Source organism: Salmo salar, chromosome 04 (genome assembly GCF_965601325.2).
Source record: "Salmo salar chromosome 04, fSalSal1, whole genome shotgun sequence".
NCBI classification, from domain to species: Eukaryota; Metazoa; Chordata; class Actinopteri; order Salmoniformes; family Salmonidae; genus Salmo; species Salmo salar.
This window is the reverse complement of record NC_138294.1, coordinates 64,421,642-64,441,606: the sequence shown is the minus strand read 5'-3', so window position 1 is coordinate 64,441,606 and position 19,965 is coordinate 64,421,642. Positions and strand designations below refer to the sequence as shown.

At 41.2% G+C, this 19,965-nt stretch overlaps 2 protein-coding genes across 4 annotated transcripts in view; both read left to right on the top strand.

Moving 5' to 3' along the window:
• The window catches only part of LOC123742473 (protein KIBRA), a 55,201-nt gene extending 46,321 nt beyond the window's left edge, over positions 1-8,880 (top strand). For both annotated transcript variants that reach the window (XM_045717134.2, XM_045717135.2), the window contains 2 exons: positions 2,150-2,268; positions 2,654-8,880. In XM_045717134.2, coding sequence (XP_045573090.2) covers positions 2,150-2,268; positions 2,654-2,720 — 186 coding nt within the window. In that variant the 3' untranslated portion in view covers positions 2,721-8,880. The remainder of the gene's footprint in view (positions 1-2,149; positions 2,269-2,653) is intronic.
• An 836-nt stretch (positions 8,881-9,716) lies between these two features.
• Positions 9,717-19,965, top strand: part of syrc (Arginyl-tRNA synthetase, cytoplasmic) — a 32,520-nt gene continuing 22,271 nt past the window's right edge. The window contains 4 exon segments of one of the 2 annotated variants that reach the window (NM_001140465.1): positions 9,717-9,836; positions 10,437-10,571; positions 10,836-11,024; positions 15,890-15,998. In NM_001140465.1, the coding sequence (NP_001133937.1) occupies positions 9,792-9,836; positions 10,437-10,571; positions 10,836-11,024; positions 15,890-15,998 (478 nt within the window). In that variant the 5' untranslated portion in view covers positions 9,717-9,791. 2 annotated transcript variants of the gene reach the window in all.

Genomic DNA, 19,965 nt, shown 5'->3' with positions numbered 1-19,965 from the left:
TGACGGCTGTGTGGTCCCATGGTGTTTATACTTGCGTACTATTGTTTGTACAGATGAACGTGCTACCTTCAGGCGTTTGGAAATTGCTCCCAAGGATGAACCAGACTTGTGGAGGTCTACAACTTTTTTTCTGAGGTCTTGGCTGATTTCTTTTCATTTTCCTATGATGCCAAGCAAAGAGGCACTGAGTTTGAAGGTAGGCCTGGAAATACATCCACAGGTGCACCTCTAATTGACTCAAATGATGTCAATTTGCCTATCAGAAGCTTCTAAAGCAATGCCACCATTTTCTGGAATTTTCCAAGCTGTTTAAAGGCACAGTCAACTTAGCATATGTAAACTTTTGACCCACTGGAATTGTGATACAGTGGATTATAAATGAAATAATCTGTCTTTAACTTCTTGGGGCTATGTGGGACGCTAGCGTGCCACCCGTGGTGCACCCTATCAACAGCAGGTGCATTTCAAGAGCGGCAAATTTGAAACCAAATAAATGTCAAAATTCAAATTTTTCAAACATACAACTATCTTACACCCTTTGAAAGATAAACATCTCCTTAATCTAACCACGTTGTCCGATTTCAAAAAGGTTTTACGGCGAAAGCATAAAGTTAGATTATGTTAGGAGAGTACATTGACAATAGCTGTGTGTAATGTTTTGTCAATTCAAAGACAGGCGTCACCAAAACCATAAAACCAGCTAAAATGATGCACTAACCTTCAACAATCTCCATCAGATGACACTCCTAGGACATTATGTTAGACAATAAATGCATTTTTAGTTCTATCAAGTTCATATTTATATCCAAAAACAGCGTTTTACTATGGCGTTGATGTTCAGGAAATTGTTTCCCTCCAATAACCGGCAGTCAAGTCAGCACCACAAATTAAATAATTAAAATTAGAAAACATTGGTAAAATATTATATTGTCATTTAAAGAATTATAGATTTACATCTCTTGAACGCAATCAACTTGCCAGATTTAAAAATAACCTTACTGGGAAATCACACTTTGCAATAATCTGAGCACTGCGCCCAGAAAAATACGCTTTGCTATACAGACAAACGGCCATGTTGGAGAGATCTAAAATCGAAAATACTATGTAAATAATCCATTACCTTTGATTCTCTTCATCAGATGTCACTTCCAGGAATCCCAGGTCCATAACGAATGTAGTTTTGTTCAAAAAAGCTCATCATTTATGTCCAAAAAGCTCCGTGTTGTTAGCACATGATCTAAGCCAGCCGGACTTCTCGTCATGAACCAGGGGAAAAAATATATTTACGTTCGTTCAAACTTGTCAAACGTTGTATAGCATAAATCATTAGTGCCTTTTTTAACCAGAACATGAATAATATTCAAGGTGGACGAATGCATTCTCTTTTATAACGTATTGGAACGAGGGTACCCAACATGAACTCGCGCGCCAGAGTCTAATCGGCCATCACCGTTCCAAGGCTCTTGTTTGGTCAGATCTCACAGTAAAAGACTCAAAACACTTTGTAAAGGCTGGTGACATCTAGTGGAAGCAATAGGAAGTGCCAAAACATTAATCAACCCCTGTGTGTTTCAATGGCATAGGCTTAAAGGTAATTCAACACATCAGGTATCCACTTCCTGTCAGAAAATGTCTCAGGGTTTTGCCTGCCAAATGAGTTCTGTTATACTCACAGACACCATTCAAACAGTTTTAGAACCTTTAGGGTGTTTTCTATCCACATATAATAAGTATATGCATATTCTAGTTACTGGGTAGGATTAGTAACCAGATTAAATCGGGTACGTGTTTTTTATCCAGCCGTGAAAATACTGCCCCCTAGCCCCAACAGGTTAAACAATTGTTGGAAAAATTACTTGTGTCATGCACAAAGTAGATGTCCTAACTGACTTGCCAAAACTATAGTTTGTTAAACAAGACATTTGTGGAGTGGTTGAAAAACGAGTTTTAATGACTCCAACCTAAGTGTATGTAAACTTATGACTTCAACTGTATACTTTTTATTATGAATCATTGTTCTAATTCACACCTGTCAGAAATTAAGTGAGGGGTTATATGCTGCTCTAGCTGTTGACTGGCCAGGATTTGTTGTTTAGGCCTATTCTCCAATTTCTCTCTAAGCGTCTCTGTGGTGATGTTGTGTCTGCAGACCCGTGAGGAGCAGCTGCAGGAGCAGAGGGTGGAGAAGATGATGCGTGCTGCGGCCAAGGACGTCCACAAGCTCCGAGGCCAGAGCAGGAAAGAGGTGCCTGAGGTCCAGTCCTTCAGGTCAGTACTGTAGAATACATTAAATTACAGGGTACAGCAACAGTATAGTGTAACAGACCTCTTGTAAGAGGAGTTGGTCCATTAAGCCATGTCTCTTTCCCCATGTATTAGATGAATGACAATGTTTAAATTGTATTTAGCTTCTCTCACCCAGGTCTCCAAGCATTAGGTTCAGTTGGATGGACTACTATTTGTCGTCCATTCCGTTTGTATACCTGTTAGTCTAGGAATTGAAGCTGGCTCTGAAGCAACTGAAAGACGTTCGCCTCAGTGAACACACAGCCTAGCAATGAAAAATAAAGATTTTCTCTGTTCACTGTAGAAAAAGGGAGGTTAGTTGTGTTTTTACGCTCGTGAAGATAAGACTTTTCTCTTCTGATTTCAGAGAGAAGATGGCCTTCTTCACTCGAGCAAAGACCAACATCCCTGATCTGCCTGTCGACGATGTGTAGCGCATTTCAAGTATTCCAGCCTTAACTGCTGTTTCCAAGCAGATGACTCTGACGCAGACTTCTGGTGGTATTATGAAGAATGGAGAATAATAAAATAATAATGTATAGGAAAAAATACAGTCACATTTTTTTTTTAGATCTGAGTTGCTAATCTGTATAGTTTTTTGTGTTAGCAACTAGAGCATTGTTTTCTTCCACTCTCTTTGTAGCATTATTGTTACTGTTACTAATAAGTGGATGTTGGAAGCGACCGTTAGATGTTTTATGGTAAAATCGTAATTTCAATACACACCAGCCCTTTCTGTGTGGAATTTGAAAAGATAAAGAGAAGTTCTGTTCTTTAGCCAGGACCACTTATTTGCTGTAGTCTAAGATGTGAATATCGACCCCCAGAGGTACTTTACATTATTTATAGCACAACACGTCTACAAAATCATTATTGTTATTGTATGATGGTGTACTATGACCGACTGTGTGGTTGTACTGTATACTGAAACTGTCTCTGTCCCTAGTCACACTGCACATGGTTCTCATAGTAACCCTCACTGGTGCACACACCATCTCTCAGCATTGTGTAGGAACTGCACTGACTCTCACCTATACTCAGGTAGTTTATTGGATAGTTTGTGCACTTTTAAAATGGTAATCTATAAAAGAGAGTGGCGGCATTGAAGAAGTGGGAGGAGTGCTCCACTTCAGGCTGGAGTGATTCTTGAATCACCGCCTAACAAAGCACATGATTGTGAAAGACAAAAAAAGTGGAGGAGATAACTCTTGTATTTAATGAAGATCATTGCTGGTGATAAACTCCCCATTGACTGTATGATTTAAAACGGTAGTGAAGTGATCCAAAAACCATGGAATTAACTGAGGACTCTAAAGTATATCTTAGCCTAAAGTCTGATCACTTTTCCTGCTCTCATCCCTTTTACCCCCTCTCTTAAATTCCTTGTAACTGGACATTTTGAAGAACCATACAAACATTATTCCAATTGTTCTTCTGCTATCTTTTTTGCATCTCTCAACTGGACTTTCTATATGTGAACCTTACCTTATCACACTAACTGGGATATTTGTCGATGAGCCCCCTTCCAAAGAGGATCTTCCCTTCCAGTCTGGGGCAGTACTAGGGACCCCTGTTACACTAGCAAAGCTTTAGTACATACAGAGATGAATAAGATCTGGTATGTCTCTGTATCCATCCTGCATGGAGCATTGTCACATCAATGACCACAGGAATTGGCGAGACCGCACAAACAGATCTGGGATGAGGCTACACTTCTAGTCTAGCAGCCATGTTTCCCAATATATCTCTCTGTAAGCAGACATGACAAAGTCCTCCTGAGGATGTCATTTCATCTCTGCATGGTGCTCTCTATGTGCCATCGTTGAACAGGCTTACTGTTGCAAGTACATATCTGGCTCTGATTGATCACATCTGTGATTTTCACAGGCGACTAGTGGTGTCTGTGTTAATGAAATGTGATGAAGTGAAATGTGTAAGTGGATCAACTGGCAGTACAGGGAGAAATCAGAGGGCTGTAACTAGGCTACTGGAAACAGTACAGGGAGAAAGATGTAGACTAGATCAGAACAGTCGGCTTGCTACTCTCTCTCTCCCTGTAAACACTTAATAATGGATGGCATTTCAGATGATAGAGATGTCTTGGATGTTGGTTTGAAGGGGTGGTCATAAGGGGATATGTACAAAGGCCCCTGTTCACATGCTGAACACAGATGTAAATGTCTGTGGAGTGATTTTAGATGTTCAAGATTAGTTTTGCTTTTCAACAAATCCTACTTTCCCACACCCTTTTTTTGTGTTGACCAAGCATGATTGTGTGATACCAATTATATTAGACCTGAATTACAATCTACTGATATTGGAGTAGCCAGAAATGTAACCTACGTTTCAAAACATGGCTAGCTTCTTTCCCTCTCAATAGAGCACTTTTTAGCACCATACGTAGAGGGCACCCCAATATCTGATGTACAGTCAGACACTGTACTAGTTCTAACTCTGTGGTGCTGTAGTGATTTGTCCAATCCACAACAGCCAGGATGACATTGAAACAGGTTCATGCTTCATGAGTTTTTCCATAGAATGTTGAGCATAATGACTCTGAATATGGAGAGGAGTCGGAGTGGAATGAAATCACATGCCCAGCATCTCAATTTGTATAATAGCACAAGACCTTGGTCTGATTTTTTTGATGGTCATGAATTCGCACTAATGTTCTGCAAATTATGAGTAGAGATTCACTGGTGTCCAGTGTCTCACCTCAATGGACATTGTTCTGTAGTTTGATGAATACATTCCATGTTTCATACCCTTTACAGATAAAATAATACCCTGATTTGAACATCAGAAATTATTTTCTACTCCACCCCATACTAATAATGTTAGATCAGACAATTGAATTCCTTCACGGCTTTTTCCCTTACTGATAGTCTGTGAAGTTCACATGCCATTCCATAATGCACTGGTTGTCTTTTGCCGCCGCCTTTGGTATCATAGCGTTCACACATTTTGTTTTGCATGCTGCCACGTAGTGTGTGGTCAATCACGTTACACGTCAAAAAAGGAGAAGGGGGGGAAAAGGAACATATTGCACCACCAACTAAAAGGCGCTGCATGGTCAATCCGATGTCTGCATTGTCCGTGCAGCATTTATGGTGATATGGCCTCTGTAGAAGTCGGGGCATTCATGCTTTGCGGAGCAGTGCAGAGCTGTTGTGAAGGAAGTTGTCAAGGAAGTGAGTTTGTCTTTATACAGGACCTCCCGCCATCACCTACCATCAACCAATCATGTCTATACGGAGCCCTCCGCATCGTTACAAAATTTGAGAAGCACACGGCAATGCGTTACGGAGCTTGATTTGGCCTCTGCATGCCTTTTGGAGGCTCCGCAATTACGTCACACCCTCCATATGATGCCACCGGCCACATTTTCGGATCAAGCATAAATTGTCTTTAACCCTACACCTACATTCTACTATTTCATAAAAATCACCACCCCATTCTACTACTTTCACCCTAACTGATCCTACACTAGGCCTGGGAGGACGGGACTCTTCGCTACCTCAGCATATGAAACCTTCTGTTCTACTCTGACCCTGGCAACCTCAACCTGTCTTTCTTGCACCAGGCACTTCTGATCCCCAGCAACATGGGCACCTCCACAATGGACACTTTTTTTCCCCACTGATACTACACCTTCCTTTGTCACTTGCCCGCCTGCATACTTCTCACATCTCAGAATCTCCCTCCAACACACTGCTGCAATATGACCATAAGTTTGGCATCTGAAACACCTTAGTGGGTTCTGCACAAAGGCTCTCATGGGATAACTGACATCCTAACATTACTTTATCAGGTGAAAAGGACAGACATCTTCTGAGTTTCACCACGCTCGCCACCGGGTCTGTGTCGCACCAAATGGCGGGCGTCACAGACGCAGGGAATCTTACATTTCAGTTGCTCCACCTCTAAACTTAACGGCACTCTTGTAATCGCTCCTTTCAAACCTCCGCCACGTGTGTTCTGGCTTTGGCCCAACCCATCGGTTTCTAGACCAATCAGACGGCCCCGAAATATGTTGCATTTTGTGAAGTGTCAGGAACGTACGCCGATCCAGACCATAGAGATCGAGTAATCATCTTTGTATCTGTGCCATTATAGTGTATGTGACAGCATGGGCAGCGCCATTGAGGCAATCTCCATTTTGAAGTAATCGATTTTCTTCTTCATGATTTTGCTGATATCTCCTGATGACCCGGTTGGACATGGAAGTCCCACCCAGCTGACTACATTAAAATGGTGGAAGTCCTCAATGGCGCTGTCCATGCTAATACGGCCTTTTGACCACTAGAGGCCTCTATCATTCTCTATGATCCAGACTCATTGCAGAGAATAAACTAAAGTCTGTGGTCGTGGCGTAGTGTTTGACTGGAGCAGGAGCCTGGGTAGCCAGGCAAATCAGAGGACACCATCAGACCAACTCCTTGAATACCCTACTCCTTGAAGTTTGCTCAACAAATTGTTTTACCCTTTAGTGTGTGTACTTTAATGTATTTATACTTGGGATATTGCTTTTTAATAGGAAAAGTTACAAAATCGCTGCTGGAGGACGTCTTTAAAAATGCACTACATGACCAAAAGTATGTGGACACCTGCTTGTCAAACATCTCATTCCAAAATCATGGACATTAATATGGAGTTGGTTACCCCTTTGCTGCTATAACAGCCTCCACTCTTCTGGGAAGGCTTTCCACTAGATGTTGGAACATTGCTGCATGGACTTGCTTCCATTCAGCCACAAGCATTAGTGAGGTCAGGCAATTATGTTGGCCAATTGTCATGCTGAAATAGGAAAGGGCCTTCCCCAAACTGTTGCCACAAAGTTGGAAGCACAGAATAGTCTAGAATGCCATTGTATGCTGTAGCGTTCTTCTGGCATCCGCCAAACCCAGATTTGTCCGTCGGACTGCCAGGTGGGGCGGCAGGTAGCCTAGTGGTTAGAGCGTTGGACTTGTAACCGAAAGGTTGCAAGGTTAAATCCCTGAGCTGATGAGGTAAAATCTGTCATTCTGCCCCTGAACAAGGCAGTTAACCCACTGTTCCTAAGCTGTCATTGAAAATAAGTATTTGTTCTTAACTGACTTGCCTAGTTAAATAAAGGTTAAAAAATAAAATAAAAGGTGAAGCGTGATTCATCACTCCAGAGAGCGTGTTTCCACTGCTCCGGAGTCCAATGGTGGTGAGCTTTACACCACTCCAGCCAACGCTTGGCATTGCGCATGGTGATCTTAGGCTTGTGTGCAGCCCCTCGGCCATGGAGACCCATTTCATAAAACTCCCAACTCACAGTTCTTGTGCTGACATTACTTTGAGGCAGTTTGGAACTTTGCAGTGAGTGTTGCATACGAAGATTTTTACGCGGTCCTGTTCAGTGAGCTTGTATTCTACCACTTGGCGGCTTAGCCGTTTTTGCTCCTAGATGTTTCCACTTCTCAATAACGGCACTTATAGTTGACTGGGGCAGCTCTAGCAGGGCAGAAATGTGACAAACTGACTTGTTGGAAAGGTGGCATGCACGTTGAAAGTCACTGAGCTGTTTTTCTATGTAGATTGCATGGCTGTGTGCTCAATTTTATGCGCCTGTCAGCAACGGGTGTGGCTGAAATAGCTCTATTCACTAATTTGAAGGGGTGTCCACATACTTTTGTGTATATATAAGTGTATAAGGTGTTCCAAAAAGTTTATTAGTTTGAACCATTTCTATCCTTTCACAATTTTACAAACTGTACAATGTTGCACTTCACCACTGTAAAGGAAAGTCACTATTCATGGCACAGCAATTTATTCTACATGAACTGCATACTGTGAATGGATCCTTTGGAGTGTGCCTTTTTAGATTAAATATGATTTTAACCTGAGGCGAAAATGTGGTCACCATCCAAAAACAGATAACACTACTTTTTGTTGCCTCAAATAACGTGTACTGTTTGAATGTGAACTGTTTACTTAAAAAAAAAATCATGATTTACTTCAGTGTAGAGAGAGTAAAGCAATCAGAGGTCTTATATTAGGACTTCTTATTGGATTTCAGTGTCTGGATGGAACAGTGCTATCTATATGTGATTAACTGAAGCTAGCCACAATTGACTAGATGGTTTGTAACTTGGATCTAAAGCCTTATACGTACTACTATAACACCACCCAGCATGTATATTGTTGACAGAAGAGGTCAATATAATCAGAAACTAATGATTAAGTAAGTCTTACTTCAAGTAATCAAAAAACCATCACTGTCAGAAACTGAAGCTGGTAGCATTGAATGATTTGTCGTCATGTAGGATGTGATATAATTCTTGTTTTTTTTAAGTTCAAGTGCATTTTTGTTTTATTATAAAGTTTTAATCTGTTGTATTAAGGATGGCAAAGAACCTGGTATGTGTATGGAAATGGTTTGAGAAACGTATTTATTGCACTTTCTGATTTGGGTGTGTGGTGTTTCTTTCCATTCTCGTGAGACTCCTGAAAGCTGTGAATTTTATCATGGACACTGTACCGTCAACCAGAATTGTAAATATTTCACCAGCACAAAAATGTTTTGTAGTTTCACAACAAGTAAAACAAGTTTTTTTTTTTGTTCTACTCTTGCCTGTGCTTTCTCCTCTGTTTTGTGTATCTGTGGTGTATTCAATGTCAATTTTAAAAGTAATTTGCAGAGAATTACATTTTTTACAAAAGCTTTGACCAAAAAAATGCTTAAAGTAACAACTTAACATTGTTGACAGTGGTGGAAAAAGTACCCAATTGTCATTCTTGAGTTAAAGTAAAGATACCTTCATAGAAAATGGCTCAGGTAAAACTGAGTCACCCAGAAGAATACTACTTGAGTAAAAGTCTAAAAGTATTTGCTTTTAAATATGCTTAAGTATCAAAAGTAAATGTCATTGCAAAAATATACTTAAATATCAAAAGTAAATCATTTCAAATTGCTTATAATAAGATCAGACGGTACATTTAAACATTTTTATTTACAGATAGCCAGGGGCACACTACAACACGCAGCCATAATTTACAAACAAAGCATTTGTGTTTAATGAGTCCTCCAGATCAGAGGCAGTAGGGATGACCAGGGATGTTCTCTTGATACGTGACTGAATTGGACCACTTTCCTGTACTTTTGGGTGTGAGGGAAATTGTATGGAGTTTAAAAGTAGATTATTTTCTTAAGGAATGTAGTGGAGTAAAAGTAGTCAAAAATATAAATAGTAAAGTACAGATCCCTAAAACAAACGACTCAAGTAGTACTTTAAAGTATTTTTACCTAAGTACTTTACACCACTGTTTGTTGCTATGTTTCATTTAAAGTTAAAGTATAACTTTGTCTGTAGTACCTTTTCGTCAGTGGTAGTACCTTGGGCACCCCAACGAGGGCGGTAAATGGAATTTCCGAAATTTTACTTCATTGCGCCTCGGCCTCATCTAGGTTCAGAAACTAATTTTGTTAGAAACACGCTAATGAACTGTTCTAACGTTATTTATTTTTTTAATCGACAATGGGAGATCCTGTGGCTGAATACTCGTCCCGACTTCAACAGCAGGTCAGCTCTGACACTTTACAAAGACCTCTTGGTTTGCAATAATGTACTGAAATTTAGAAAATGTTGGTAGCTACGCTAACGTGGACTCGTTTGACGTAATGTGGCAACTGGTAAGCTAGCTAAACATTGCAGCAGCTTGCTAGCTGCCTTGAAATGTGCTACAAAACGTGTGAAGTCTACCAGCGAAGTGTTATACTTGTTGTATTCTAGCTAGCTGTATTCAGTGTAATTGTTACTGCAAAGACTGACAGTTCGGCTGTCACTCATGTTGATAATGCAGGAACGGATTCATTGTACGGCCCTTCCCATCTAGACGTTTCCTGATAACTATCAATCATAACATACTCTAACGTTAAGGGACAGTTATTAGCTAATTTAGCTAGCTAGCTGAAGCTTTCAGTTTTGTTCTGACGGGTGTGGCATCATGTGATTTCCCCAATCTGTGCTGATGTCACTAGCTAAGTTTTGAGTTTGAGTGAAAGTCCTGGATGTCATTGCACACTGTACGTCAACCAATCCTGCATTTGTGCTGTTTTCGTAGACCTGGTATAGGTGTAGAGGCAGGACATTTTCTTGACTGTGAACCCTTCGTCTGTCTAGGAGCAAGATATCCATTCCCTGACTGCTGAGATCGAGAGCCTGAAGAACCCACAGAGCCTGGGCTTGTCCTCACACCTGGATGGGCTGAGAGAGGAGAACGCCAAGCTCAAATACCGCCTCAACATCCTCAAAAGGGTGAGTGATAACTTGCATAGGTATTTCCACACTCCACTCTTGGTACATTAATGTTAGGAGATTGAGCTATCTTATTCATTCACATACAGGTGACTAGATGCTTTGTTTCACCTGTTATGTCTGCTTGAGAGAGAGTGAGAGATTTGTTATAAGTTGTTCCAAGTTTCCCCCAAAGAGCCTGTAGGAGGAGAGACTGAGTAGCTATCTATAGGTTGTCCCCTATATGTTGTATTGAAGTGCTCTCTGTCTATCCTCCCTCCCCAGAGTCTGCAGGAAGAGAGGAGCCAGTGCAGTAAGACCATGATGAACATCAACCAGCGTCTTCAGGAGATCTTTGGTGAGGCCATCCGGGAGGCCTGGCCTGACCTGGAGAACCCTCCCCTGGCCGTCACCCCCAACCAGCAGGCCAAATTTGGGGACTACCAGTGTAACAGCGCTATGGCCATGGCCCAGGTGGTACAATAACACTGATGGATCTTATTCTCTTTGAAGCTTGTTTCTCAGTCTCAAAATGCCCATCAGCCAATTCAAATCATGGATGTAGTTGCATGTGATAAAACGCTACATGTTAGCTGTTCCCATTAGATATGCTAACCTAACCAGCTGGCAGTGATTTTCCAGTGAAATTCCACAGCAGCCGATCAAAGATCTTAGACTTTATATCCAACAACCAATGGTATTTTTTAAAATGGGTTTCTTGGACACCAGAAATATACATTAAACCTCCACCTGACTTTTGTTCCACTTGGTCTGTCATATGTGAAGTGTGCCAATATTGCATGATACATCCTTGACCAGGCTACTAGCGTTAGACAAAAGGCATGTTTTTGCATTAATGACAAAATCCCACGTTTCACACAACCATGTGTTTTTACAGGGAAAAGATAAAGGAGGTCTATTCAACATTTTTGACCGATCGCCTCAATTCAGTCTTATGTAGCAACATTTTAAATTGTTTTTACATTGGATAAAAGTAAAGACTCGGAGCTAGGAAATTGCATATCATACACTGCAGTTGAGGAACAATGGGAAAGTAATTCTGCTTTGAATGTTGATAAACTTGTAACCCCACTTTTGAGAAAATGGCCCTTGAACATTTTGGTACACCTACTGGAGAGCTTGTCTACACCCATTCAGCATTGTTCACACCCTCTTAAGCCTTAGCCCAACCATTTCTTTAAGGATTCACATGTGGTAAACACGCTATATCAAATAAAATCTAAGTTTATTTGTCACATGCACAGGATACAGAAGTTGTAAATGGCACAGTGATAGTACTTGCCTTGTAGCAATATCGAAAACAGAAAGTGTCCAGATAATTATTTGATCGTTATTAGACAACGCTTACCCAACATGGCCGTAATCACCCCCAGACCCACTTGCTAATTTTATGGGTCATGTAATATTCTGGCTGAAGTGGAGTCTTTTGTTTAGACATGTAGCTGCTAGCTAGCTAAACAATGAACCGGCATAACCCCAACTCATACTACTACCAATACAAACATTCTCATAGCTGTAGTATGGATCTGCAGGTAGCTAAAGCTAACAAACTAGGTTCAATGTTAGCTAGCTAACATTAGGCTATAACTAGCAAATGGATTTCTGATTCAAATAATTTTACTACAGAGATCATACACGTAACGTTAGCTAGCGAGCCAGTAAGCTAACGTTTGCTAGCACACTAACAGTACGCTTTAACTTGCAATAAAAATGACTTTCTGACAAAATTAGAAACGTATATCTGGAAAATGTAGCTAGACTCTTACCCGTATACATGGATGAACGATTCATTGCTGACTGGAACCATTTAACTCCGTTTTGTAGCTACACTACCATTCAAAAGTTTGGGGTCACTTAGAAATCTCCTTGTTTTTGAAAGAAAAGCAAATGTATTTTGTCCATTAACCTCTTCGGGATTGGTGTCCCATCCACAAGATTTTTGCGCTAATGTAGGCTAATGCGATTAGCATGAGCCTGTCTCTTGCAAGTAACAAGAAAATTTCCCAGGACATAGACATATCTGATATTGGCAGAAAGCTTAAATTCTTGTTAATATAACTGCACTGTCCAATTTACAGTAGCTATTACAGTGAAAGAATACCATGCTATTGTTTAAGGAGTGCACAGTTTTGAACATTGAAAGTTATTAATAAAACAAATGAGGCGCATTTGGGCAGTCTTAATACAAAATGTTGATCAGAAATGCCATGGTTCATTGGATCAGTCTAAAACGTTGCACACACACTGCTGCCATCTAGTGGCCAAAATCTAAATTGCAGCTGGGCTGGAATAATGCATTATGGCCTGTCTCTTACGTTTCAAAGATGATGGTACAAAAAAACACTAATGTTTTTTTTTTTGTAATATCTTTTACCAGATCTACATTCCTTTCACATTTCCACAAACTTCCAAGTGTTTCCTTTCAAATGGTACCAAGAATATGCATATCCTTGCTTCAGGGCCTGAGCTACAGGCAGTTAGATTTGGGTATGTCATTTTTGGTGAAATTTGTGGGCTCGATTACAGACCGCCTTAATTTCTCAGAACAAGAATAGACTGATGAGTTTCAGAAGAAAGTTATTTGTTTCTGGCCATTTTGAGCCTGTAATTGAACCCACAAATGCTAATGCTCCAGATACTCAACTAGTCTATAGAAGGCCAGTTTTATTGCTTCTTTTTTTTCTTATTTTTTTTAATAACCTTTATTTAACTAGGCAGGTCAGTTAAGAACAAATTCTTATTTTCAATGACGGCCTAGGAACAGTGGGTTAACTGCCTTGTTCAAGGGCAGGACGACAGATTTTTACCTTGTCAGCTCGGGGATTCGATCTTGCAACCAAGTCCAACGCTCTAACCACTAGGCTACCTGCCGCCCCTTTAATCAGCACAACAGTTTTCAGCTGTGCTAACATAATTGCAAAAGGGTTTTCTAATGATCAATTAGTCTCGCAAAAGGATAAACTTGGATTAGCTAACACAACGTGCCAATTGGAACACAGGAGTGACGATTGCTGATAATGGGCCTGTGTACGCCTATGTAGATATTCCATAAAAAAATCAGCTGTTTCCAGCTACAATAGTCAGTCATTTACAACATTTAACAATGTCTACACTGTATTTCTGATCAATTTGATATTCTTTTAATGGACCAAAAAAAAGGACATTTCTAAGTGACCTCAAACTTTTGAATGGTAGTCACTCCGGTTCACACTGACTGTGGTGTGTGCAGAAAGTAGCCCATCACTTGTTCTTACTGATCTGTCGATAGTGCCTGCTAAGTTCAGGGCATTAATGTTGTTGAGAAAAGTAGCAACATTTGTAGTTCTCGATGGCTAACGTTATATCTTTCAAAAACAGCGCTGTAGAAAGGACTGTCAAAACATACTGAGCAGCTCACGTTATAGACAGAAGCATGCTACATGGCAGACCAATCTAAACTCATCTCCCGGCATGTCCAGCCCTTACGTTATCTCGGGCAATCATCGTTATTCGGAAGGTTCCTGTATTTTACATGGCTAAACCAACTAGGCTCTTAATTTAACAATTTATTTCTGTTTATGGATGGAATACAAGTTTGTTATTAGGGTCCATGAAAGTTCACATGTTGCAGAAGGCATTTCTGCCCAAAAATATGCATTTTGATAACAAAAAAACGATGTTCAAGTGCTGCCCCTGTGAAGTTGTGACGTGCGACATACGCCTAATTTCCTGAAACGAGTCACATTTTAAGGTCATCGTAGCCCCCCCCCTTCAAAAAAGCCTAATGGTCTTGTCAAGTAGTTGTCATGTAGGTCAATTACTATTGCTGCCAGGTGGCATACTCCGGTTAACCTCTTGTTCGAAGCCTCCTTGCATTAACCTTTTTTGTTAAGGATTTTTTTTTTTTCACTGCTTGTCTCGATGCTCAATACAAATAACGCATATGTGAGAGTGGATCATTCTAATAATGCATATAAAACGTTGTTACACCTTTGATGGGATATAAAATTCTGTGGCACCTAAAATGACCCTATTAATTTACTTATTGGTAATGACCATCTCATCTGGCCCATACTGCAAATCATCTATTTTCTATGACAAAGTTTTTTTAATAGATTTAAATAGGGTTTATTTGGAATATTTATGGTTAATTTGGGGACATGGTCAGGTAGTTTGGGAACTTGTCCTGATTCAGCCTGGGGAATTATGGGGTCACCTTGGGGTCATGATAGGTGCTGCACCAAATGTGTGATGTATTATAATAATTGATTATGCTTATGTTGTATTAATAGAAGGGGAAGGGCAATAATACCCCTCCCCCACTACATTTATAGGGTCCTGGACTACAGATTAGCTATATATATATATATATATATATATATATATATATATATATATATATATATATATATATATATATATATATATATATATATATATATATATTCATTATAAGGTTTAATATTGTTCCACAGTTCTTTTCTAGTCTCTGCCTCTTATAAAGAAACGGTCTGAGAGATGTGTGAGTTATTGCAGTCAAAACAGGGTGTCTGTGAGAAAGCGCTTCAAGGCTAAAAGAGATTCATAGACACAGAACCCTGCAGGGGAGTGAAAGCGATAAGAGACTAGTCAGACATACCACTATAAAGCAACTTGGGGAGTGGAAAATTACTGCTGAGCCCTTAAAACACTGGAACTATTGTCTCCCCTGCAAGTTTGTACAACTGTATATGCATGGGCTTGGTCTCAAGAGTAGAAGGTGTTGACGTAGGCAGTTACATCACTAGGGGTTGACTGCAAGCATATTAAAAGCAACTTGGACTTTTCCTATTTTGCAGAACTCAAGAGAGACATCAGTTCTATGTTTGATCTTTGACTTCTGTCTACAACTGAATTTTTATTAAAATTGTTATGATTTATAAGTGCACATTTTGAGTATTCCTTATTTGTTAAGTAAATAACAGAGCCCAGAAAAGTGGAACCAACAGGAACACAACACATGCACAGTGATGACATGGTAAACAAACAAACACATAAAATAACAGGATATACTGCAGGGCAGGGAGTCAAATAAACTAACTGAAATGTAGGGGTTTGTGTTAATTTAAACCAACTTTTTTCTAATGTTCAAGTGTGGATCCACTTTGTCTTCTTTTGTTACCCGTTTTGTTATGCTTTTGTGTTGTCTATGTCCCTGCAAACTCTTTCCCACTAACTCTTTGTCTTTCTAAGTTGGTTTTGCATATAGCCTAAATATCAACAGCTCAACTTTAATTTGAGCAGTTACTAGGGGGTGAATGAAATGGGAGTGTCATTGTTTTGGATTTATTGTGTTTCAGATGATGAAATCAAAGGGCCTGAAAGTGAACCCCAGGGAGATCGCTGAGAAGATTCAGCAGAACATTCCAGACAATGAGCTCATTGAGAAGACAGAAATTGCTGGACCAGGTTTGTGAAAATTCACCAAATAAGGAGGAGGGCAGAGCCAAGCACGATCTTACATGCTGTCCTCCATCGTGCGCATGTTGATTTTGTTCACCCACACCAGAAGCGATCAGGACACACAGGTTGAAATATCAAAACAAACTGAACCAATTATATTCATTTGGGGACAGGTCAAAAAGCATTAAACATTTATGGCAATTTAGCTAGCTAGCTTGCTATTGCTAGCTAATTTGTCCTGGTATATAAACATTGGGTTGTTATTTTACCTGAAATGCACAAGTTCCTCTACTCCGACAATTAATCCACAGATTAAACGGTAAACCAAATGAGTTTCTCATCGCTCCTTCTTTCAGGCTTCTTTTTCTTCTTTGGACTTTATATGGCTGTTTGCAACCAACTTTAGAGCATTACTACAACCGACCGGAGAGTGGACCTAAGTTTCTATCAATCATCCACGTGGGTATATGTTCCTAAAAACCAATGAGGAGATGGGAGAGGCTGGACTTGCAGCGCGTTGAGCATCACAAATAGAACCTATTTCAATTTTAGCGCCTGGCCACGCAGACGCTCGCGAGCAGTGTGGGTGCAATGATTGAATAACATGTACGTGTAAATTTATTTTGCAAAGCTCGTGCACGCGAAGCGAGCGGTGTGGTCAGCATGTTATTGGCGCGTTTTAGCATGTATTTGCATATTTCTGTTAGGCACTTCAGAGTCGGCGTTCCCTATGTGCAAGAACTCCATTTGCCCTTGTACTCCTTCTAAACAATGCAAAAGTCTACAAAACTTAGTCTACTGTTCGCAACAGATTATTGTTTTGGGAACAAAACTTTATTGATATTAAATGTTTCATCGATGAGAACATTTGCAGAATGTCGGCCCAGTTCCATCTCGCTCCATACTCTACTGGGCTGGCCACTGGGCTTCCTCTCCTCACCATATTTAGTGGTGAGTGAAATTCCAACCGGATGCTTTAGATTGATACATCTGGTTAAACTAAGTTGACCACGTGTTCAGGATTGTGCGGGACAGTCCCGCATTTTGGCCCTTTCTCCTGCAACCAAACAATCATGTCCCGCATGTTGTCAACAAATTCAAACCCCACTAATAAAGAAATTAAGTTGATTTGTCCCGTGTTTCAGACGTTCCAACCTGTCTCTTGCAGTCACGTTGCGCTTATTAAAATATATATATTATAAGGATGTGGTCTGTTAAACACTTCTCCAGTCGTTATTGAGATCTGATATTCTATCGTCAACCAGTCACATTTCTCAAATCTTTTCAGACTAAATTCCAGTTAAACTTGGGGAGGACAGTTAGGCATAATTACTTACAAAATGCACGTTTCTGAAGAAGAGCTTCAAAAGTTAATAGCCGTATTAGACAGAAGGATATAAGGTAATTTTGTAAAACTTAAGGCTGTCTATTCTCATTACTTGCGCATTCAGCTCAATCACATTTTAAAAGTATCGATTCCTAACTGTTTTACATTCCCTGAGACCAACCAGAAATGTTTCCTTTGGAAAAATATTCCCAGATTTATGAAACATCCAACCATGTGGTATCTCGTTTCTGCTACACCAAATTCTTCGCAAGGATTTAGAGTAGGCTACGTGCACAACTAGCTCATTCTGTGTAGGAGTGTAGTGCTGCCGGAGCGTCTCTCTGCCACTTCTCACAATGTTGCTTGTTTAGTAAAGTTAGAACCAAATGTAATAGCATAGTATAACATTACTCTTACACCAAAAACACCACCTAATTTCTTATGAGATTTTAGGATTGTTAGCGGAAATGTCCTTTTTTTTTTCTTCTCAAGTGGCCAAAACGCAACAGTGTGCGCCACTAGGCAAAATGTGCTTGGTTTGAAACCAAATATAGGAAGGCTATATAGTTTAACAGAAGTCAGGAATGTAACTATGGTTCTACGAATACCTGGAAGACTGTCAGTACGGTTGAAAGTATGGATTATATCCCTTGCACTCCGCGCAGGTCGAGCAATAATAACAACAAAGTCACGCCGGTGACGTGACAGTTGGGAGGATGTGCCCCCGCGGTTCATATGAAACCGTCCGTCAGACCACGCACTGTCTCAGAGAATCTTCTCGCTCAAAAGATTCAGTGACAGGAAAGTGCTGACGATCTTCCAGGTGTTCGTAGAACCATAGTTAAAATTGTATTTGTCACATGCGCCGAATACAGCAGGTGTAGACCTTACAGTGAAATGCTTACTTACAAGCACTTAACTAACAATGCCGTTTTAAGAAAATACCTTCCGTTCTACTTCATACCTTTCAGACCGTCAGTACGGTTGAAAGTGTGGATGACCAACAAAGTCACGAGGAATAGCACTACTAATCTAATGCACCAGTGCCACTGGAAGAATGGCAGAGCCCATGGTGTGGCAGGATGCAACGTGATTTGGACACGAGATTTGCCCGCTCCTCCTCCGCAATCAGGAGGGGAGCAGTAGGCCGCCAGCTCGATGGCTTCATTGATGTGAACCTCAGGCAAAAAGGCTGGACACCCATAAGGTCACGCCTAGGTCATCTGCCTTCCACCGTAGGCAGACCAGGCTCATCGAGAGCATGTGGAGCTCATTCACACATTTCGCTGATGAAATAGCTAAGAGGAAAGCCGTTTTCAGAGAGAACCATGTTATGTCCAGCTTCTCCGTATGCTTGAAAGGAGGTTTCGTCAAGGCCTCCAATACAAGTGGCAGATTCCAGGATGCCACGCAGACGGTCCTGGGGGGGATGCAGCCGGTGGACACCTTGTAAGAATTGGCAGATGAGGTAGTGTGCCCCTGCTGATTGTCCGTCGATGCGTAAACGGTTAGCCGATATGGCTGAGTCTAACCTTCAAGGTAGAGGCAGAGCGACCTGAGTCCAATAGATTCTGAAGGAAGCTCAGTATAACAGGTACAGAGCAGGACACCGGTTCCTCCGCCCTGGTAGAGCACCATTCGGTAAACAGCTTCCAGCGTACATCATCCTGGTCGATGGGGCTCTGGCGTTCTGTAACGTCTCGATAAAAGCAGGATTGCAGCTGGTCAGTAGATGGTCGGGCTCTTCAGAAGCCACACCCATAGCTGTAGTTGGTCTGGGATGCCATATCCTGCCATCCAACTGTGAGAGCAGGTCCTGTCTGTGAGGGAGCTGCCATGGTTCTCCCTCCAGAAGACTGAGGAGGGTTGGAAACCAGTGTCTCGCTGGCCATCTGGGAGCTACAAGCAGCAGCCTGTGCTGAGCCTGAGATACCCTGTGCAACGTTGCTAAGATCAGGGGGTTGGAAAGAAAGCATTCAGTAGGCCCTCTGGCCATGTGTGAGCTAAGGCGTCCATGTCCCGGGGGCTCTTGGATTCTGGTTCTTTCTGGTAGAGGGAGCAGTGGGATGTTCGATCTGTGGTGAACAGGTCCATGTGTGCTGTTCCGAACCGCTGCCATATCTTCAGTATTTCTGGGTGAATTCTCCATTTCCCCCAGGGGCTGTTTCTGTCGCGACAAATCTGCCACCTCGTTCACCTTGCCTGGGAGATGAATGACTCGTTGGGAGGCCAGATGTGGTAGGGCCCATACGAAGAGTTGTTTGGCCACCTGTAGAGACAGTAAAGACCTCATTCTCTCTTGATGGTTGATGTGGAACACTGTCAATGAATTGTCTGATCCTATCAGGATATGTTTGTGTTTGAGAACAGGCAGAAAGGGATTCAGGGTTAGGTAAACAGTCTGAAGTTCTAGCACATTGATGTGCGCTTTCCTCCGTCTGGGGCACCACTTCCCCCATACAGACCTGTGTTGCCACTCTGCTCCTCAGCCTGTTAGTGTAGCACCGGTCGTCACTACTTCCCACCTTTCCGGAATTGATCCGAGAGCAACACCTGTAGTTAGGTAGACTCTCTTCCTCCACGGCCGCAGAGCAGATTAGCGTTCCCTTGTCACCTGTGTTTTGGTGTTTCTGTCCTTCTTGGGGT